The sequence below is a fragment of the Protopterus annectens genome, chromosome 10.part0 (genome assembly GCF_019279795.1).
Source record: "Protopterus annectens isolate FY-2018-M chromosome 10.part0, PAN1.0, whole genome shotgun sequence".
Classification (NCBI taxonomy): Eukaryota; Metazoa; Chordata; order Ceratodontiformes; family Protopteridae; genus Protopterus; species Protopterus annectens.
This window is the reverse complement of record NC_056744.1, coordinates 1,498,936,930-1,498,955,548: the sequence shown is the minus strand read 5'-3', so window position 1 is coordinate 1,498,955,548 and position 18,619 is coordinate 1,498,936,930. Positions and strand designations below refer to the sequence as shown.

At 39.5% G+C, this 18,619-nt stretch overlaps 1 protein-coding gene across 2 annotated transcripts in view; it reads left to right on the top strand.

Annotated features, from left to right (window-relative positions):
- The window catches only part of LOC122813685 (zinc-binding protein A33-like), a 164,707-nt gene extending 146,491 nt beyond the window's left edge, over nucleotides 1-18,216 (top strand). The window contains exons 4-6 of one of the 2 annotated variants that reach the window (XM_044086135.1): nucleotides 15,726-15,748; nucleotides 15,858-15,982; nucleotides 16,958-18,216. In XM_044086135.1, coding sequence (XP_043942070.1) covers nucleotides 15,726-15,748; nucleotides 15,858-15,982; nucleotides 16,958-17,493 — 684 coding nt within the window. In that variant the 3' untranslated portion in view covers nucleotides 17,494-18,216. Of the gene's footprint in view, nucleotides 1-15,725; nucleotides 15,767-15,857; nucleotides 15,983-16,957 lie in introns of both variants that reach the window. The other variant, XM_044086134.1, reaches the window with a different exon arrangement.
- The last annotated feature ends 403 nt before the right edge of the window (nucleotides 18,217-18,619 follow it).

Genomic DNA, 18,619 nt, shown 5'->3' with positions numbered 1-18,619 from the left:
CTTCGCTTTTTGGGTTTTGCTCTGTCATGTAGTAGTTTCCTCCTTCTCTTGCATGGTTTGGTAATGGCTGGGGTCCACCAGGCCGGATGCCTGCATTTGGAGGATTGGGTCTTGGTTTTATTTGGGATTGCATAATCCATGCATTCCTGAAGGTGTTCATAGAATGCATTTTTAAAGGGTTCTGAGGTCTGGGCCATATTTTCCACAGGCACAAGGGCTTTAATGGATTCCACCTCAGTTTGGAGGAGTGCAAAATTTGCCTTCCACATGTTTTTCACTGTGGTTTTCTGGCCAGGGACTGGGGTCAGGATGTGAATATCCAGTGAGATTACTCTATGGTCTGATCTTACCAGTGAGGGATACACTTCTCCTCTTGGGCATAGAGTCCCCATGTTGGTGATTATCACGTCCAGTATGCTTACCCCTCTTGTGGGAGTGGTAAGTTGTTCCATAACATTTTGGTTTACGAATTCTAGGAACCTTTGGCTTAGGGTGTTGGAGCTAGAATAATGCTCCCAGTCTATGTTTGGGTAGTTGCAGTCACCCAATATAATGTTGTTTGGAGAGACCTTCATATTGTCATGTGTTCTCAAGTAGGCCAAGTGCGGTTCCTGGATTTAGGAGGGTGGTCTGTAGCAGGCTACAAACCGGGAGGCAGTTTTAGCCACTGTTACTTGCCCATGGATAGTCCATGCTGCTTCTTGCTGTGGCACCAACCTGGGGGTGTGGTTATCCTTGACAATTATTGTTAGTCACCCTCCTTTTGTAGTTTGTTCCATGTTTTGGGGCTGTAAAGCATGGTATGAGGTGTAACCTGGTAGTATTAGGGTGCTCTTGTGAGCCTTGAACCAGGTCTCTGTTACTGCACAGATATCAACATTGTCCATGCTGAGGAGAGTTTGGACTGCATGCATCTTGCAGTTTAGACTTCTGGCATTGGGTAGCATTACTTCTAGTTTCTTATCCATTGTGATACCTATGGAGGTGGGTTTGTGTTTTGAGCCTTACCTATTCAAGGCACTATGGGGGTGACAACAGCCTTTGCCAGTATCCAAAAGGTCAGGGGTGATAGGTGCAAGCCATCCCTAGCGGGTGGAGCATTGTGTCTTGCTCAGCATGTCATCCCAGGCTGACAGGCATTGGATCCCCTTTGACTAACAGTAATACTTAAGCCAATTGTTGTAATTGATCATCTTGTCTTCATATTGTGGCATCATGCTTGGTGAGGGTAGGATGTTAGTCAGGGTCATCAAGTTTGCATATGCTACATGGTGTTACATTGCTTAACACATGGCAATCATGCCTCAGGTGGTGCTGCAGGGCTGCCTATGTTGGATGCACATACTACACTCACTGTACATGTTTGAAAGCAGGTTGTGTCAACTTGGGCATCCCTTTTACTATATGTGTGGGTCAGAGAGAGGTATAATTTCCAGGGTTCCTACTGAGCCAGTGTATGTGCTATGCGTTGCCTCTTTGCCAAGGCCAAGGCATACTGGGCACGCCTCCTTCTGCCTACTGGGGCAGGCTTGGGTTGTTCCTCCTCCAAGTCACGCTCTGCCTGTAATGGCCTTGGCAATGGTGGGGGGCTGTTTGGACCGGGCCTATGCTGGTCCTGCTGCAGCTGTTTTCGCAGTATCATATTATGTAGCATAGCACATACCATGACAATTTGGGTACATGTAGTTGGTGAGTACTGTAAGGCTCCACCAGATGTGTCCAGGCACCGGAACCGTGACTTGAGCAGCCCAAACACACACACTCTATTACATTACTTGTTTGTGCGTGTGCCTCATTATGGCGTTCCTGTTCAGGTGTGTTTGCGTTTCTGATGTGTATCATCAGCCATGGCTCCAGTGCATAGCCAGCATCCCCCAGTAGGTGACCATGTGGGATGTCCCCATTGGCAAATGTCTGGTTCAGCTGCGTCAGATGCCAGATATGGGAATCATGGTAGCTTCCAGGGCAGCCAGCACACACATTCATTATTATGCCCTGGGCATCACACACGATCTGGCAGTTGATGGAGGGGAAGCCCTTGCGGTTAATGTAGGCCCTACCCCGCTCACCGGCTGGTGCTTTGATGCGTATATGCGTGCAGTCTATTGCACCCACTACCTCAGGGTATTCTGCTATTTGCTGGAAGAGACGCATATTGCTGGCCAATACCTCACAGGAATTGGGGAAATATACATGATCACCGACATGTGTTGACATGGCATCCAGGAACTGGTACAGTACCCTGGATGCTGATGCCTGTGATATCCCCATCATATCACCAGTTGGTCTCTGGAAGGTACCTGTTGCTAGTATTCTTAGGCCAACTCATACCTTGGTTTCCACTGGGATGGATTCCCCTCTGTTGGTTCTGTGTGTGAGGTGTGGCCTGCACAGCTCAACAATTTGCTGTAGGAGGTCTCTGTCCACTCTATAGTGCTCCACTATCTCCAGCTCATGTAACCCCTGGTAGGTGACCCTGGGCCTGTACACTCTTCTCCGTCTCCTCACTGTGGGGTGTCTGGCAGCATCTGCATTGTCACCACCCTCAGCATGTTGCATATGTCGCCTTATAACAGCTATGGCAGCCGCTAGCATTTTTTGTCTGAGTGAAGCTTTTTCAGTTTTCACTTCTAATAGCTTACTCCAGTGTTGCAGTGTCTCTTGAGAGAAACATACTGCACTGTTGTTTGCAGAGTTTTAAGTGCTGGGCTGGGCTACTGTTCTGCCTTTGTAATTGCCTGCTTCTGATTGTTTTCACCTGTTACCTCTGCTAGTATTCCCTGGTAGCTTCCTGCAATTTCTTTGGCTTCCTTTTTCCTTTCTGTTTCCTCGGGGGTGATGTGCAAACACGCTCACAGCAGCCAACACGTGCGCACACATACTTAGACGGACTAAAACTTGCTTATTCGGGTTAAAACACGCGTACACCAGCGTAAACGAGCATACAGGTCTTTAAACAAGCTTCTACATGCTTACTCCAGCTTAAACGCGCGCACTCGCACTTACATGCGCGCACCCTATCTTACTCGGGCCTCCGAGTGTGCACACACGCGCATGCACGTCCAGCAAGAAACTTTGGTGTTATCCACAGTGTACACCTTCCATTTCTTGGTTTTCCCATGTCTACTTCTTGACACACCTCTTTCCATGATGTGTGACTGACAGCTTTCACATGCCACTCTGCTCCATTGAGCTGCATTTCTTTCATACATACCCCCCTGTGATGTCTCTTACTCTGTTACTCCCCCTTATCCTACTCCTACACTCCAGGGATTGTGCTCATTCGCTATGTAACAGTGCAATTCACTATCCTAACACTCATTTACATAGGATTGCCTACTAATGCTTAGTTACATGTCTTACACTGAGCTTCCCCCCTTAGCAACCCCTAGTCGGTGGCCATGTTGTTTTCAGCCTGCTATTCCCTTACATTGTAAATTCATGGTTTGCATAAAACCCATGTTTGTGGGTTTTACATTTTTATTTTTCTGTTTTTTTTACAGCGCAGACCGTTTGTGTGGCGCTGCGCTACATTTAAACATTGGCGATCGCCGAAAAAAAAAACATTTTTATTTTAATTTTGCATGGAGGTACGTTGCCAGTGGCCACATATTTGTCCATTGGCATGCTTCCTGGAACATATGCAACCTTTCTTTGCAGCTGACAAGGCTCCATTGTGCTATTTGCAGAACGGTACTCAGTTGTCAACTGAGTACATTTCTGCAGATAAAACGGCTCTTACATGGACAGGTTTGTGCTTCGGCTGCAAGTGAGGTAATTTGCATATCCAAGCCCTGTCCATGTAAGAGCCATTTTAGAAGCTCTCTTACATGCCCCTACAGGCTGTTCGTGGATTGCTCGTCGGACATGATGGCTGCATGGAGTCTTACACTACTCTTAGACTCCGTGCAAGCCATCGTGAATCCTGCCGTGTATCTATAATGGAAAATTGAAACCAATGTGTTTCCCCATAAGAAGAGATGTGTCTATAAAGGGCATTTTTTGTGTCTTTGACCTTTATCTTGTAACAATGTTCATATGTACGTGTTTTCAGGTACCTCTCTGTTTTCCCAAAATAATATGCAGAGCAGGCCACACACTTAGCAATATAAACTACAAATTTGGTATTACAATTTCCTGCTCTGCATTTAATATAAGTTTCATTCAGGTCCCCTAATCTCACACTTATTTCCTCACAAATGTTAGGACATTGTTTACAACGCCCACATTTCTTTGTGCCTCCAAATTTCGGTTTACTTTTTGTTCTCATCTCCAATAAACCCTTAATGTTCGCCCCAGTGTTATAGACAAAGCTCGGTTTCTTTCCCAATGTCCCAACTAAATCCTCATCAACATTAATTATATTCCAATGACCATAAATTATATTTTTGATGTATTTAACATAAGGTGAATAAGTCAAGACACATACACGTTGATTAATTCCATTTTTGTCACTGTCACTCACCTTAACAATAGGACCAGTTCCCAATAATGGGGGATATTTATTACCCCATTCTCCCTTAACATAGCAAACAGTGTCCTCCAAAAGTGAATCGGGATACCCTCTTTCAAGAAACATAGACTTGATAAAGTCAAGTTCTTTAAACATAATTTCATAAGTCGAGGACATCCTGGCAGCCCTTATACATTGGCCCTTAAATAAATTTTTGAAAATATGTTTTGGGTGATAACTATTAAATTGCAAATAATCATTGGAAAAAGTCTCCTTTCTATGAATCTGGGAAATAAATCCCTTTTCTGAATGACCAATAAAAAGATCCAAATAAGAAATACCACTGGTATTAATAGTATAAGTAAATCTTAAAAATTCTGTAGTCTGATTAATATAATTAATGAAATTATTAATTTCATTAATAGGGCCCTTCTACAATATAAACAAATCATCAAGGTACCTACTGTAATATACAATGTTGGAAAAAAATTCACTATTGAACAAAAACTCAGTCTCCCACTCTAACATAACTAGGTTGGCGAAAATGGGAGCACAAGATGCTCCCATCGCCACCCCTTTCTTTTGTCTATAGTATTCTCCTTCAAATTGAATAAAATTATTATCCAGAACAAGGCCCATCATATCGGAGATGAGACAAATACGGTCCCATTCAAAATCAGAATATTTCCTGAGACCATTACTAAAAAATTCCAACCCAATGTCTCTCAGAATGCAAGAAAAAAGGTCAACAACATCAATGGTGACAAATACCAATTCCTTTCTCCACAATTCTGATGTAAGTTGACCTAAAAAAGTCCAAGAGTCCTTAATAAGGTGTGGAATCGTACTATAGACCGGGTTGACCCACCGGTCTATGACCACACCAATAGGGTAAATTTTGGAATGACTACCTGAGACAATCGGTCTAAATGGGGGGTGGTAAAGGTTTTTATGGACTTTGGGTATACCAAAAACTGTTGCTAGTTTAGGGAATTTGACCCTTAAAAAATTATATACTTCACTATTGATCCTATCATCAATAAAATATTCTTCTGTAGCTAGGTCTATTCTTTTATGACCTATATTAATTTCATTTAGGGATATCACTTCGTAATTCCCTTCATTTCATTAATATAGTCCATAGTTTTAAATAATACTACCCCCCCCGGTCTGGCTTCATGACCCTAATATCTTTGTGTTGGTTATGAAAAAATCCAAACATCCACGTTCTTCATTTGTTAGATTGTCATCATAGTCTACTGGAATCCTCTTTCTGTTTTTTCTATTTTTGTTGAGCCCATATAGCTCCTGGCAAACCATTTTTTTTCAAAATTATCCACGTGAGGATGTGAGACAGGAATAAAGGTACTTCTTTTCCCAAATTTATTTCTCAATTCCCCCTCACCAAATTCTAGATTTTTTACATGATGTTTAAATTGCAAAGCTAAATTTAGTCACCTACAGTATAACTTAAACTCCTTAATCACGTCCACTAGGTCAAACTTTACTGTAGGGATAAATTTGATTCCCTTCATGAATAACTGAAAAATTTCCTGTGAAGTTCGCATATCTGTATAGTTAAACACATTAAACCCTCTATAGGAAAAAACAACTTGGTCACACTCTATATTGGGGTTAGACTATCCTAAAAAATAATCATTGGACACGTTGGACTCATCCAGAAGTGAATTTCCAAAAGAAATTCCACCTAACAGGTCCAAATTTTTGTTTTCACCATTTTTTGTGTTGGTTGTTCCATGGTGTGTATTGCCTCTTCGGTGCAGGAAAAAACCTCCCCCCTTGAAAATTCATTTCCTTATCAATCATGCTATCCCCAAAAGTATTTTCCCTTTCCCAACCAGGTGCCCCCTTATCCTGCAGCCATATGTACACTCTATTATTATTATAAATGTCGACATCCCGAATAATTTTCCTGCTTTTCCTAGAAAAAACATTCCTTGCTTTTGTTTCGGCCATAGAGTATTGTTGATTGTACAATTCACTCCATTGGGAAAAGGATATGTCATTAACAGTTTTGTTATTCAATTTCTCAACCTCATCTACCAACGAGGACAATTTTTCATCATTTAACTTAACTAATAACTTCATGTATTCAAATCCAAACCCATCAAACATTCTATTAAATTCTTTCTTAATGTTGTCATTGTATTCAACCCCCACGGGCAGTTTGAAAAACCGAAGTCCTTTGGGCACAATTTTCAAATCTAATCATTTTAATAAATATGCATTGTCTATTTTAGTATTTTTGATATGAAAAAGCTTTTTGCCCATACCAAAAATAAGATCTTTAATATTGCCGTCAAAACCGCTACTTTGCCCTCTTTCTCGACATCTATCCTGCCTTTGTTCAAAATTGTTAAATTCAAAGTCACCGGCCAAAAACGTGTCCAAACAGTCATGTGGAGTGTCGGTCCTCACCCCTGATGGACCCTTCGGAGGCATATTACCAGGTCTCCTGTGGTGATGTATTCCAGGACTAATTCACGTCACCCATACGGTCTTGAAAAAAAGAATCTGTACCTTTGGTTTTGTCATTATGGGTGCGGGTTATACCAGAATAATTCTTTGTAGCCATCTTACATTTGGGTCGAGTACCAAGTCGCTCGGCCTCTTCACGAACGTGGAACAAACTAAAGTCAAAGGTGAAGTGTTCCTCGTTGTCAGTATTACGAATGTTACCATCTCCTTTGGGACCACCTCCACCTAATTCTTGAACTGATAGGTCCTGATCATCTTGCTTACTTTTTTGCTCGTTTGGGATATCAATTTGAGATTTAGTATCCCTGGGATTGCTGAACGTAGTATCCACATTAGGACTAGTCCTGTTATCATTGGATGTGACCACCTTGGGAGAATTGAGCATCCGCTCAACTAGACCAACCAAACGGGAAACCTCATCTTTAAGCGTAGACACCTCTGCACGAATTTTAGATATTTCTTCCCTGTACAAAAAGCCTGCGGATCGTCTGGGGTACTATCCATGGCAGTCAACAACTGAATAATCCAACCTTCGTCAATGAAACTACGATGAAACCAAATAGCTCAAGTTTAGTGAACTTTTTGATCTCCCTGGTAGTGTGCTCACTTTGCCCTTCCCTTTAGCAATGCACTGTGCCTTTCACCCATCCTGAGGTTACTGCCAAGACTGTATTCCCCAGAGCATCAGGTTTCCTCTGCTACCAGAACTCTGCAAAATTTTCAAACATATGAAATAAAGAGGAACTGTCAGAAGTGTGGTTCATCTCTCCAAAGTTAATTCCTCATTATGTTAACTTTCTTTATAGTGAAATAGAGGCATGCAAACTAATGGACCCACTCCCCCCTTATCCATTAACTAATATTTTAGAAGCCACTTTATAAGTATACATCTTCCAAAGAAAAAACAACTCCTTGTTCTAAACAAGCAGCCACCAGTAAGACTTGGAATTCTTTTCTTGTAAATTGTTTGAATATCTGCCTTAAACTGTATTGGCTTTAATGTACTGACCTGGACAAAATGCATTATCTGATTGTTTTTTGCTCTTGGTGCATGGTCTGCATCATGGCTATAGGAATAGCTAGTAATCTTTCTAATGAATGTCAAACATTGAAAACCTGTCACTCTTACTCTGCCCCCCTCCCCCACTAACATCCAAATGGAAGCTTCATATTTCTTTCTTCTCAACGGCACCATTTTCAAAAAAAGAACCACACAGCACAGCAACTGTTCATGGCATATCTGGTAGTTATGGTTGCTACCTGTCCCATTATCAGTGGGACACTCACGGTTTGAGCTACCTCACCCCATTGCCCACTCTGTAAAACAGTGGGACTTTAAAAGTCCCGCTTTTCAATAATGCTGAATTGCCATGGAAAAACTGCAAACACTCCCAGTTTTTCCATGAAAATGTGGTTACATCACCAACGGTGACAAACCAGAAGCTGTAGGCAAAGCTGTTCCCTGCTAGGTCTGGGTGTTGTAAATCATGCAGCAATTTGCTGCAACTTGTGAAGGGGGCATGGATTCAGCCAGGAAGAGCCCCTCAAAGATAATTTTTATAGGGCTCTTCCTGGTTGAATCCAAATTCCCCACTCTCAAACTAACAAGCAAACTAACAAAAAATGTTCTTGCGATGCTGTGGAGCTCTTTGCTACAATTACTAACACACACACACACACACACACACACACACACACACACACACACACACACACACACACACACACACACACACTAAAAACATTTAAGCAGCTGCACACTGTGAGATACCATCTACTGCTGCTTACATAACTGCCTGTACTGCACCTGCACTCAGCTACTCAAATTCACTGCCAGTTGATCCCCTAACAGCTTGTGTCCTTTGCCCCACACCACGTATGGTGCCAACAATTAACATTGCAGTAACTTTGGAAGTATTGGTTTTGAGTTTGTTGCTGTAAAGCCAATTCTAAATATTTTAGTCGCTCTACAGAATTTTTCTATAGCGCATGTTGTGATCTGTGAAGTAGCGATGGTGATGCTATCGGCATTGCAGTTAATGACATCATCAATGCAATTAAGGTGCGGCAGATACCTCTGAACTCTACAGATTTTCACAGAATGTCCAGATTTTTTTTTTGCCTCATATTTTTTGGTCTATTCATCATAAAATGTGGGTTTTTCTGGCAAGCCATTGGGATGATCTGAGGACTGAAACCACTAAATAATATACATTTGAGTTTCATACTTCAAATCCTTCAGAAAATGTATGTTAACACAAACCTTGTTACTCAAGAAACTTTCTACATTTATAAGATTAATATTTAAAATATGTCCCTGTTTTTGAAGGATGGGAGCATGTTTAGTGGTACTGTTAACTGCTGTGGTGATGTCATGACAGGGGGTGTGGCCAGTGTCATATTGGCCACACCCCCAATGTCCCACTTTGGCCCACTTAAAAGGTGGCAATCCTACTGGTAGTGTGTTTACCTCACCCTGCAAGTTGTTTACTTACTTCTGTTGAATTTTATTCTTTTGCGAAAGATAATGTAGTAATGCTCAACAATAATGCCAATAAGTTAAGCAACTAGTTGAACTGTTAATGAAAGACTTATAAACAAACTAGAGTGGAATATTTTACTCTAACCTTGTAGACCAGCCTGTTATCTATAGTTACTATTGCTGGCATTAGCATCAAATAATGTGATTTTTTAATGCCAGTGGTTTCATCCTACTGGAACCCATTTTCCAATTTTTTTAGCTTTCTTTCTATACCTTTTGGAGACTTCTGACATAATAATGAAAAGGTTTTCAATGCAGTAAATTGTACTTAAGATGCCTTGTTACTTAACTGGGAATGCTTGATTTATAGATGAGCAATTAAGTGAATTTAGAACTACTGAAGCCATACACTGTAGTATATGTAGAGAAGGCATTTCATGTAGCTGTAGATTGTTTACAACTTGTACTCTACTTACGTAATACTTTACCTGTTGCAATGCTAAACTGTATCTGATAACTGTTTATAAGTATAGGAAATAGCTGATATGTGCTAGCCTTAGCTAGTAATCATATAACCAATGTGTCTAAATACTGATAATTCATATAGAGTATCTGGTATTGCTCTCTTTACAGTTTTTTCTGTCCCTCTTAGCCTTTCACTTTCCTTGGACTAAGATCTCTGTCTCTTCTCTCCTCTTCCATTTATTTTCCTCCTCCTTACTCAAACATATCTCTGTGCTTTTTATTCACAGTCCCTTTAGCTCTGCACCATGCCTTCCACCCTCCATGAAGTTACTGCCAGGACTTTATTCCCCAGAATCACAGAACTGCTCCATTACTGAACTCTGCACATTTTATCAAACTTGTAAAATAAGGAGGAGCTGACAGAAGTGTAGGTTATCTGTCCAGAGTTAATTCCCCGTCAAGTTAACTTTCTTTGTAATAAAATAGAGGCATGCACACTACTTGATTCATTCCCCCCCTCTGTATCTATTAACTAATATTTTATAAGTCACTTTATAAGTACACAACTTCCAAAGAAAAAAAAATACTTCTTGGTCTAAACATTCAGCCACCAGCAAGATTTGGGCTTCTATTCTTGTAAATTGTTTGAATATACAAACTGCATTAGCTGATTGTTTTTCTCTCTCGATGCATGGTCTGTATCATGGCGTATCCTGCTCCTGCTCCATTCACCCTTGCTGTGCTCAGGCTCACTCCACTCCCCTGCTTTATCTCCATTCTCACCCACCCCCTGACTTCATTACACTTATGGCTAACCATTCATTAACCCGTCCCTCAAAACACTCTGTCACTCTAGACCAATTACATCTACCTCCACCCCCTCCTTATTTTCATCTTCAAATAATACTCTTCCTTAAGTAATCTGTAGCATATTACAACCCTCCTCCCCTTTGGTTCTCATTCCATACCCATTCCTTATTTTTAGACCCAAAAACCCTTTTTAACCGTTTTCAAGATACATGACGTCTCACCCCTTAACTCTCCACAACACTTTGTACTTAGCCCTACATCTAAACAGGCTTTATTTCACCATGATTCTACCTCTCCTGTTTTCACCTGTCCTACTTGTCCTATACCACCTCTCCTCATACAACACTCAGTTAACACCACTACATCCTGCTCCAACTTCAGTCCTTATTACTCCAATCTCCCAACAATTACATACAGTTAAAATTGCTCCCTATATCCTCCCAACCACTAATTCCATCCTTCCCAAAATCAAAATCCCCTATCTACTACTATCATTCCTAAACCCAAGCCAAAACATCACTCCTATCTCCAATCACTCCCCATCCCTACTCATTTGTCTAACATTCTGCTCCTATCTGGAGACATTCACCCTAATCCAGACCCAATCTCCCTCCCTGTTGTTAATAATGCAGGCACTCATCAAACCACACTTCATCCTAAACTGTCCAATAAACATTTACCATTATACTCTATGAATGCCCAAAGCATTCTTAAAGTTAGTGAATTTCATACTTGAATGGCCTGGCACACCCCTGATATAATCACATTCACTGAAACATGGCTGAAACCACACCACTCGCCCCCTACTTTTTCTCCTGGTGAACTTCTAATTGACAACTGCAAAATCAACTCTCACAATAAACTAACTGTTGTTGCAATTTACATACCCCCTCCTGGTGACAACATTGCTCTACTTGTACATATGCTATATTGGCTCACTAAAAATATACACAATGAAACTGTTCTGTTTGGTGATGTCAGTATAAACTGGACATCACTATCCACTGACCATCCTAGCTCAAGTATTAACCTACATGTTTTTTCTCAACTTATCTCCACTCCTACTCATACCAACAAACAAAACAAATCCATTTCACTCATAGACTGGATTCTAATATCAAATCCACATAAATATCACTACCTTGAATCCCTAACTGACTCACTAAGTGACCACTCAAAAATTAAAGTCCCAGGATTCTCCCCTCACCACACCTGACCACAAAAATACATAGAATGCCACAAACTCTCCAACTTCAATCTTGATACCTTCAACTACTCTGTCTCTGCAATTAACTGGTCCTTCCTAAGTCATCTACCTCTAGATGAGGCTACAAAAATTCAACTTTGTATTGCTATCCATACTAAACTTCCTTGCCCCTCTAAGAACTGTAAGGCTTAAATCTCTTAGTTCCCCCTGGCTAACACAAACTACACCTTCTCTCATGCATAATAGGGACTTAGCATGGAAAACCTGGTCCAAAACAAAATCCCCTGTACAAGCTTCAACCTTACCAAAAAAACAAGTCATTGAAGACAAAGAAAACTTTTACAACCATCTTCAAACCTCCCACATAACCAACCTAAAAGAATTCTGGAGCTCCATCAACCAAATTGTACATCTAGGGACACCTTCTACTCCAACTCCCTGCCCATACAATACATGTCAAGAAACAGCTTCCATATTAAACACCTACTTTATTGAAACTATTGGCAAACTAATGAAAACTTCTAACTCTGATCCTAGCTCTGTCAATCCTCTTGACAACCCTACCTCCGCTCAACCCAAAAACATTCTCTGTCAGACCAGTACCTACTAGTTATATTAAATACATACTACACAAACTGAAACCCTGCTCCTCTTCTGTTGACAACCTACCTACCTCCAGTCTTTCTCGTCATTTGCTAATTTACTAGCCTTTCCCATCTCTCTTCTTAACAATCATTCTGTAGCTGAATCTAAAGTACCATCTGTTTGGAAAAAATTCTATACTATACCCATCCACAAAGGAGGTAACTCCATGGAACTTTCTAACTACAGGTCAATGGCAGTTCTAGCCCCTCTTTCCGAATTATTAGAGAAATGTGTGCATAAACAAATTATGGACTACCTTATACTACACAAACTATTAACCTCCACACAGTTTAGATTCCCAAAAACACAGTACCTCTACAGCTCTCATCTCCTTCACCAATATTACATCACTTGCTATAGACCACATCAAACTGGTATCCTCTATATTTCTAGACCTCTCTAAAGCATCTCCCACTCCCTACTGCTGGCCAGATTAGCTGACCTAAAACTCTCTAGCTCCACTAATTCTTGGTTTTCCAGTTACCTTGCTGACAGACACCAATCTGTAATATGGCCTTCCTCTCTATCACTTGCTCTCCCCATCAAGATGCGAGTCCCTCAAGGATCTATGCTAGGTCCACTACTTTTCAATATTTTTACCAGTCTTCTACATATATCTTGTCCACAATCGACCCTCATACAATATGCTGATGACTCCATAATCATCACCATAGCTGACAACCTCTCAGAATTGAACACACCAACACAAAAATCTTACACATCTGTTGAAAACTGGCTCTCAAACAACCAGTTACTCTTTTTACTTTTTCTTCCAAAATCCTTCAGTTGCCTTAAACCTATTTTCCGTATCTCATCCCTTAACAATACCTCCATCACATCCGAAATGCATACAAACCCCCTTGGCATAGTCATAGATGACAAGCTCAAATTCAACCATCATGTGCACTATTGCATCAAGAAAACCCACCAAAAACTTGGATTGCTTTACAGGAACAAAAAATTCTTATCTAAAAAGGCTAGGATCTCTGTCTCACGTGCCTACCTCCTCCCAAGTCTTCTCTATGGGTCTCAAATTTTCTCCAACCTCCAGACCTCTCTCCTAATAAAATTAGAAACCACTTACAATACAATTGCTACATTTTCTGCAAACAAAACTTATAAATCACATCACTGCCTCTCCCATAACTCCTTAAACTGGTTAGAATTTTCCCACCAACTACTTCTCTCACAGATGCAGGTCATACATTCCATCTTATATAAATCCTCTTTCTGTCCAGATATCTCCACTCTTGCATCCCCCTGCACTTCTCCCAGAACCATTAGAAGCTCTGACCTAAATTTGTTACAAATCTACAAGCCAAAAAGCACAGTAGGAAAAAGCCTGTACAGTTACTCCCCTCCCTCTCCTGGAACAAACTTCTCCTTGACATTAAAAATATAAATTACTCACAACAATACAAAACTGCTCTGTAAACACCAGCCATGATCTCTCCTGACTCTCCTCTTCACCTGCTCTTATGATCCTATCTGACCTCTCTACATAACCTCCCGACTAACTCATATGCATTCGCAAACTGTTCTCCACAAGCTTTCTCCCTATCATCTTCACCTCTCTAACCCTTGCCCCTCTGGCAAGTCTACCTTTGTGCTATTGTATTTCCCCCTGCACGTAATAACTATACACTTTTACTTTGCCTTAGTGTATAATACGCACTCAAAATAATTTCTCTTCCTCTTAAGGCATTAACAGTTCTCCACATGATTACTGCTAACATGACTTTCTCTACAACTGTAACTGCTCTGCAAATAGCCAAGTCAACTGCTTTTGTTTATCCAACTTGAACCTCTTGAGCATACATTTAAAATTCTTAAGAACGTGTAACTAAAGACTGTGAGTTTTAAATTGAAAAATTGTTCTACTTCAGTTATTGTACTGTTTTATATACTCTGTTTTTGTATTATTATTTGAGGAACTTTTCTCCCCGGGCCTCCACTGAAAAGGGGCAATAACTCAGTCAGACTTACTTGGTCAACAAATGTCAAATAAATAAACAATTAATAAATAATTGAGGGTCTGGAACAAGGGAGTTCATTGCTTCCCCACATGCCCAGAGAGTGTGATTACAGCTTATTTAGAAGAAGGGTACCTGGTTAAATGAAATGGTTTGTGATACCTGCAACAGGCATATTGACTGACGAGGAAAGCCACATGTGTGGTCTCTGCTGTTACAAATATTTTACATGATGCAGCAAATATTGACTGTATACAGCTCTAGTTAATATCAGTAGCCCAAGGGCAGAAAGAATCTTTAGGTCATCTAAAGAGTGGACAGCTTGTATAGAGTCCCTAAAGCCAGGTATTGCATTTTCAGTGGTAGCAGTGCAGTAGAACACCTCACCACGTAGTCTTCTGGCACATCAGCAAGATGTGCAATCATAAAATGAACCATTTCAGGAGAAAAAGTATACATTCAGCCAGAATGTTTCTTGGGTTATTAAATTATTTAACACACATGCTGTATTTGCATCAACATATGGTAGAGGAGCTACAGTATGTGACAAATGGAGTGCATGATGGTTCAGTTAATAGTCAGATTAAGACCTATGTTTCCACTTCTAAAACCATGTACGACCTGATCATCCATGTAAAATATAATGTTGCACAAAGGGGCTGTGCATTCATCGGGTTCTTGAAATAACATCTGCTGGCAGTCTTGGCTATGTTTTATGTTATTGTCTTGTGGAGTTGTTCCAAACGAGGACAGGTTTGGTAGGAACCCCTGCACTGTTAGACAAAGGAAGAGCAGCATCCTGGGAAATATTACCTTCTGAGCAAATAGACACATTGATCATCAGTCCTGACAGAACTATGGCAAATGATTCTCTTTCATACAGATTTAGTGTTGTGGTAAATCCCCAGTACCTAGTGTGATGTCATACTTCTTCCTTGAAATTTGGTGTTCCTGCTCTATTTTCATCACTGCTGTATTATGACGGGAATGTCATTTGCTTTAACACACACACGCACACAAAAACAAACAAAAAAAACAAAGCAAAGCATAAAGAGGAAGGCATGTAATTATTATAAACGGATGGTAACAACACTAAAATTACCAGAGATAATTTCTTTTGATTAGTTAACATGCATAAGTGTATGCCAAAAGAAATATTTAGCACATTGTGTTTTACTTTTTCTTATACAGGAAATCAAGTCATTCCTGGAGAGGTATGTACAAATAATCTGGTAAGTAGTTCTTAATAAAATTGTATCTATAAGTTTGTTACATGATCATTGGTATGTAATTTGTATTTTCCTTCCCTGAACTATTCCACAGTCTTAAAAATGACCATAAAGAGGATGACCGCCAAAGAGTTGTGGCACATTGCTTGAATCTTGGAACGTACAAAGGCCCTCTAGCATATGGAGTATGGAAGGAAATGAGATCCATCCTTAATCCTGGTAATAAAAATATCTCTAAAAAATAGACTTTGGCAAACTTACTTAGATATTAACAACTTTCTGTAGTCCTTCATAATAATCATTCCTGAAGTTTTAATTATTTTCCAAATAGCAAATATTTGTAGTGTGAGTTCTTTAGAACATTTTGCATTTATAAAGCTACAAATTCTGCTTACCATTCATGCTTTTTAATAATATTGTGATTTTCACTAAGGAGTTATATTTGTACATTTCCAGGGTAAATAGCATGACATCATATGATATCATAACAGTTTCAGTGGAACAAACTTTGGCCCAGGTACATCACCTCATTATCTCATTTCTGCCTTAGTAATGAGGGTACATCACTTTAAGATTCCACTTTGATAATATTGAAATCATGTTAACTGTATGCAGCAGTGCATATTACACTGCAGTGAATCTAGTCCAAATACAGTTGTTTAAGTTGGCTATGGTTCCGTTTGTAAACTGGGTCAGCTTATTCCCACATATGAATTGGTAGGAAGTTGATAAATTACTGCAAGTACATGATCATTACCAAAAACACAGCCATACATTATTGGATATTTACAGGTAAAGCATCATGCAAGTTTCTTTTGGGTCAGCACCATACAGAACAGTATATTCATGTCTCAACCCTAAGTGATAAGTGACTGTAGAAAAGACTGACAGTGAATTTAGTTTTACTTCACAAGTACAAAAACAGAACTGCTCCAGCCAGAATTTTTTGTTTGTTTTATAACTGGAGTAAAGCCCATGCATAATTACACTAGTAATATTTTAAACTGAAACATTTGTTTTTACAAATGATAAAAAAAATAAATAAATCTTTCTTTGCTCTTCCTCCTCCCATATTATTATATGACAGATCTATCTGTCTATTAAAGATTTATGCCTGTTAGATTTGTGATGGTTCTAACATATTTTCTTTTTATTTTGATAAAGAATATGACATAAACATTTTTATTTTTACAGGTCTCGCTAATCTTGTATTGGACACTAAAACAGCACACCCTAGTCTCATTCTATCTGAGGACCTGACCAGCGTAAAACATGGTAACAAAAGGCAGGTGCTCCCTGCCTACCCTGAGAGGTTTAATAAACGGCTCTATGTGCTGGGATCAGAGGGATTCATATCAGGTAGGCATTACTGGGAGGTAGAAGTTAAGAACAAGACTGACATGCTTGTGGGTGTTGCCAAAGAGTCCATCGACAGGAGTGGAGACCCTAATAATGGATACTGGGCTTTGCATCTTAGCAATGAGAAGACTTGGCATGTATATATGAAAACAGCACTAAAGTATCTTGAACTCAGGGAGATGCCCCAGAAGATTGGAACATATCTGGACTATGATGGAGGACAGGTGTCATTTTATAATGCTGACAACATGTCCCATCTCGACACTTTCACTGACACCTTCACTGAGAGATTGTATCCTATCTTTAGCCCTTGCCATAATGATGGGAGCAAAAATGCAGAACCCCTGAAGCTCTTTCACTTAAAATTATAGTTCTAACTGAAAACTATTAGTGTATTTACACAAAGGTTAGAATGGTTATGCTGTATGAAGATTAGTTTTGTAAATTCAACATAGAGCCTGGAAATATGTAAAAAAGAAAAGTTTTAATCAGATTTATCAAGCAATAGTCTTAATGTGAAGGAAGTATATAAAATGATAAATTTCACAGTAGTGAAATAAAAAGACAAAATACTTTTTGAGAGGATATTTTTGTTTATAGTGCAATTATTTTGCCTTTGGGGGATTTTATAATGTTCTGTATATCTCAATATGTTCTAGTTAAAATTAGATCTTGATTTTAAGATCTGAGCATTTAGAGGTGTTTTGACATGCACAGTAAAGCTGGCAGTTTGAGGTGAACGCCATAATGACTTTACATTTCAGAACTTATATTTTTAATTATCTTAAATGTAAAACACGTAAACGTAAATCACAGTTCCAGTTTATTATTTTTTTGTCTTCTGTATTTTTACTGCTGGTAACCTGTTGTGTTTCTTAAGCCCCAGCTTGTTGTATTTCACTTGTCTGAATCTTTGTGTTTCTTAATGGATCCCAATACTGTCTCCTACTGTCAGTAGCCACATTCACTTCAGTGTCATTTGTTTTTGCTTTATTTTAAAGCTCTGTATTTGAACTGTTTTATATGCACTGAAGAAGGGATTATTCACGAAGCTCTGCTTGTTGGATTTAGATTAAAATAAGTTGAGTTTTTTATTTCTGGTGTTGAGATCTGTTTTTTTATTGTTTGTGCTATTTGTTGCATTTAACCCATTGATCTCAAATACTCAGTTGTACTCCTTGAAGCTGACTGTTTTGTATAAGCACTCATTTCTAGGGGCTGTTGTAAGCAGCAATTTTAAGAACTGTTGGTCTGTAGTACAGGCTGAGAGAGTTGTACAGTTTGGTTACTGTTTATAGATGTGACTAAACTACAGTTACAGCTATTTCTTTTTGTCCTATTGCAGCTATCATATGTCTGACATTCCAAGTTTCCAAAGCTAGAGATAAGTTTTATTGTGCCGTTAAAACTATAATGTAAGTACTGACACTAATGCTTGCAGAAAATTAACAATGGATGTTTGCATTGCTGATATATTATTTGTTCACAGGTTCATAA